The following is a 4,873-nucleotide window of genomic DNA, read 5'->3' on the forward strand; positions in this document are numbered from 1 at the left end:
TTTTTTATTCACATCCAAACAAAACATATTTTGATATCAGTAAAAGATAAATCGATTGTTAACTAAAGAGTTTTCATTACAGGCTCATCCTCTGGAACTTATCTGCCATAGTAAAGTCACGAAGACGCGCGTGCTGTCTTTGTTTCTTATATCCGATCAATAATGACCAGCATTTTGAAAGTAACGAGAAAAAAAAAATCGTAAAGATGTTTACGTTGCAAAAGTTTTATCACGTTTTCCCAAAGTTTTTGGTAGGTCACGTACTTCGTTTGTTTTCCATTGTCTATTTTCAATCGAGATAAATGAAATCTTATAAAATTGACTTTTCGAGAAGTAAGTAGATGGTCACTCATTTCATTCTCTAAAAGAGTGAGAAGCCAAACAAGTCTAGTTTATTTCCTGAAAGATAGCAAGATACCACTTCTGAGAGCTTGTAAGTCGAAATAGTGTTTCAATCTGTCAAACGACGCTGCGTTTATCGGGTTTTTGGCAGGCATCTCCTCTCGGCACGAGCTGTATTTGGTCGCTAGGAGTTAGTCGCGAATGCACGTTTCTGCCACTTAAACAATTCGCTTATCCATTGAACAGTATTACAATGAATTAAATGGCGATAGAAAACCGTACAAAGCTAATAGTTAGTAAAATGTATTTCAATTACAGTAAACTTGCCTTATAACAATTAAGTAGAATGTTAATCTATCCAGAAGTCCCCCGGTGTGACAGCGGTAAGTCTACAGACTTACAACGCGTTCGATTCCACGCGGTGGACACAGAAGATAGCCCACTGTGGCTTTGTTCTAAAAACAAACAAACCATTCAGATATTGTAGACTGAAGAAATATGAATTCACACCATAATTACAAATATTGAATGTGATAATTACTTAGTGTTAATAACCTTCCATTGAACTGTAAATAAAAATAATTAAGTACTGTATAAAAAAATAAGTTATATAAGTTTTTGTTGAACTCTATAATTAACACAGTAGAAGTTGCAATTATGTTCAATAATATTAAAAATGTCAGTCAACATATTTATCTATTACTATTTAATTATCCAATGTGAGTTATATTGATGAAAATAGTTTATGGATTCTAAAGTTGAAATTAAAAATAGCATAAAATATAAGTGGTTTACAAGACATAGGCAGTATTTCATATTTGCAATCCTTACTCGTATATTTTACCAAATATTTGGTAAATATTGTTACAAACTGTTATTTAAAAATACGCGTTATTTATATGACCTAAATAGTATTTCATATTTATAATTCTCACTCATTTTACACATTGTGGGCAGAAAACAGATCTAGATAACTCATTGCTAACAACAACGAAACGTAAACTTATTCATTTATTGCCTAAATATCAAATAGAATTATTACAGACTGTTATTCTTTAAGAATTAAATCATCAATAAAACCATTAAAATTATATCATGAAGTACTAAATTACTATCCTAAGAAAACCGCAGTATTGCATTGATCAACTGTACATTCACTTGAAACATGACTTTTAATTGCAGGAAGATGAAACTTTAGTTTTTAAATATGTATGTCCATTAAATCATTAACTATTACTGTAGAAAGATATCGAAGTCAAGTTAAAAGTCAAAATACAATTAGAATTTTATATTTCATGTGTGTGAAATAAAGAAAATACTTTTGCAAAACCTCTCAATCACACACTGTGCTAAGAAAAGTAAAGTTATTTTAAATGCACTGAAGTATATTGAATCATGAACGAACACACCACTGTGAGGCGTGTTCATATATTAATGTTATTGAATATGACGGTAGTATTATGTTTGATAATGAAGGTTTTTTCATGTGGAAATAAATAAATTATCTTATTATCTAATAAGTGTTTAAATATATACATAGGTTGGAATATTTTTGTTATCATCAGAGTAATCTCAATGCCCCCAGTGAAACAGCGGTATGTCTGCAGACTTACATAAGTTAGAGTGCTAGAAGCCGGGTTTCGATATCCGTGGCGGGCGGAGCGCTGATAACAAATTGTGTAGCTTTGTGCATAATTAAAAACAAACATCTAATCTCAACCAGTGGGCAGGTACCAGAGGATTGGAGGTTAACTAATGTAACTACTCTATTCAAGGGAGGTGATAAAAATTGTCCCAGTAATTACTTTAGTCTTACATCAGTTGTGGGAAAAGTTTTGAAAAGTCTGATAAAAGATGCTTTGCAAAGTCATTTAACAAAGTTTAGAATGTTATTGGATAGGGAAAATTTTGCTTTTCAAATCTTTTGACATTCTTTGAAAATATTACTTTTTTATGTAGATGAGGGTAAGAGTGTAGATTTGGTGTATGTGGGTTTTCAGTAAGCATTTGACAAGGTACCACATAAAAGGCTTGCAAAACATTATCTCTATAGGTGTGGGGGATATGTTAGCAAATTGGGTAGGAAGAGTGGCTGGATGGAAGAAAACAGAGGGTTGTTACAAATGGAGTTCAGTCAAAGTGGATTAATGTCACAAGTGGGTTACCTCAGGGCTCTGTCTTAGGACCTTTGCTCATTTTGATTTACATCAGTGACATAGATGGAGGAATTTGCAGATTACATTAAGATCTTGTGTGTTGCTAGCTGTGAAGAGGATGCTGCTGTTTTACAAAATGATTTAGATCATGTGAGTTTGGCAAATAAATGACAAATGGGTTTTAATTATAATAAATGCAAGATTATGCATGTGGGTTATCATAATTTGAATTATAAGTATAATTTGGTTGGGAATAACCTTAATAGTGTCATGAAAGAAAGGGATCTTGCTATAATAGTTGATCAGTTTCTAAAGCCATCCAAGCAATGTGTTGTTGCTAGTGGTAGGGCAACTAGGATTTTAGGTTGTATCTACAGAAATATTTAATACAAGTCTAAATGGATCCTGGGATGGAGGGATTGTCATACAAGTAGAGGCTGAAATCTCAGAAGTTGTTTTCTCTTGGAAAAAAAGAAGTGTTAGGGATTTGATTGAGGTGTTTAAGATTGATAAGGGAATTGATAGTGTTGATACATCATCTTTTTCATCATACTTAATGATGAGAATGGTAGAACTAGGGGACACATATATATATTTTGGGAGGGTAGGAGTCATCTTCAGCTAAGACAGTTTTATTTTTCTAACAGGGTGGTGGGCCTTTGGAATGGATTTCCTTCAGATGTTGTGGAAGTGGAAGCAGTAAATTTAAGTGAGTTAAAGAGAAAGCTTGATAAGTATATGAATTATAAGAGCTGGCTTTAAGAATTTTTTATTTTTTTTAATTTGTCTATTAATAGTTTTACTTTAGTTTAGAAGATGAAACAGCTGAAATGGAAAAATAGGTTCAAAATGTTATGTTATAGTAATATTATTAAGCTTGTATGGGTTGATGGGGAAGGTATAATTTATTGGTATTATTTTACAAATTCCAAAAGTTTTTTGTTTGTGTATTGAATTTTGAATTAAGGGAATATTCAAAGATCAAAATGTACTTCTGAAATTACTTAACACTTAAGTCCTGATGAGGCTTTTCAGATTTATTGTTTTACCTAAGTGTTAGTCATTGTTTTGAAAATGAAACATTGTAAATGTTCTAGTGTTTGCTATAATGAGCATATTTATATATTTGTTTCAGAGTAAGAAAGATGTATTAATGGTCAATGTCAGATGGTATTACAGACTCTGTGAAGTTCCAGAAGCAGTTTATCAATTACTGGTTCAAGACAGGAACATTGAAAATGGTATGCAGTCTGTTATGGATAAACAAATTAACCTTAGTCTTACATTTATAAAAGTTTATAAAAAGAAAATATTATATATATAAGAGCTGTTTTTATAGAGTTACTTCTATATTAGAACAATGCAGTATGTGTATTAAGCACTATTTTGTTGAGTGAATTGTTAAGCCTAGTCATAGTTCCAAGACAATGAAACTTATAATCTTTAGTTCACTTATATAGTTTAACAAAAGTCACTATGAGTTAAAATTTTATAGTGCTGTTTTTCCTGTTGATATTTATAAAATTTATTCTTAACTTCTATTATTGTAAAATAAAAAATTACTTTAGAAATAATCTAATATTTAAAAATATGAAAAAATATTTCAAATACTTTATTTTGTTTTCTTTCAAATTAATTAGCTGGAACTATATATATTATTTGTTCAAAATAATTCATTTAAATTTTCTGTCATTAGTTGTCTAAATTAAACATATAGTGAATGAATTAAGTGAAATTTTAAAGATGCACTTTTTATACATAGTAATGGAGCATTTATAAAAAACAATAAAAACAGAGTTGAAAAATATATATTTTTACGTCTCCGTTTGTTAATTAATTTTCCGTAACTTCGTTCCGACGAAACTTTAGCGACACAAGTCCTTACTTAATAAAACTGGTTTATTCTTTCTGAATATAACTTTACCGATACACTTATTTTCAACAGTCGCTCTATAACAAACGCGAGAACGTCTCACGTGCTCGTGCTCGACAATACTTAGTTCAATTACTCACTACCTACACACACATTGTTCCGTCACGTTGTCACCCTCTTATATATATACCAGACTACCCTATATCTAGTAATCTCCCGACAATTCACGAAGGTACAAGATATTTCCAGAAAGCAGGGGGCGTGACACTAGTCACGTGACCTCGCTGACGCAACAATATATATAATGGGCTATACTGAGCTGAGTCAATAAACAATTATTCTGTCAACCTACCTATCAGGCACTCAATATATCTACATATTACCCTCTAACATAATCTTTACAAGATCAAATATGACCAAACAAGGTCAAATAAACATGTCCTGAATACTTGGACAATTATAATACTGTTATGTCTTCGTTTGTTAATTGATTTTCCGTAAC

The 4,873-nt window shown here is 31.2% G+C and overlaps 1 protein-coding gene across 1 annotated transcript in view; it reads left to right on the forward strand.

Annotated features, from left to right (window-relative positions):
• LOC106469651 (arginine-glutamic acid dipeptide repeats protein-like) overlaps positions 1–4,873 on the forward strand; it is a 45,122-nt gene that overhangs the window by 19,468 nt on the left and 20,781 nt on the right. Inside the window, exon 2 of the mRNA XM_013930152.2 lies at positions 3,634–3,739. Coding sequence (XP_013785606.2) covers positions 3,652–3,739 — 88 coding nt within the window. The 5' untranslated portion in view covers positions 3,634–3,651. The remainder of the gene's footprint in view (positions 1–3,633; positions 3,740–4,873) is intronic.

This window comes from Limulus polyphemus, unplaced genomic scaffold (genome assembly GCF_000517525.1).
Source record: "Limulus polyphemus unplaced genomic scaffold, Limulus_polyphemus-2.1.2 Scaffold3593, whole genome shotgun sequence".
NCBI lineage: Eukaryota > Metazoa > Arthropoda > Merostomata > Xiphosura > Limulidae > Limulus > Limulus polyphemus.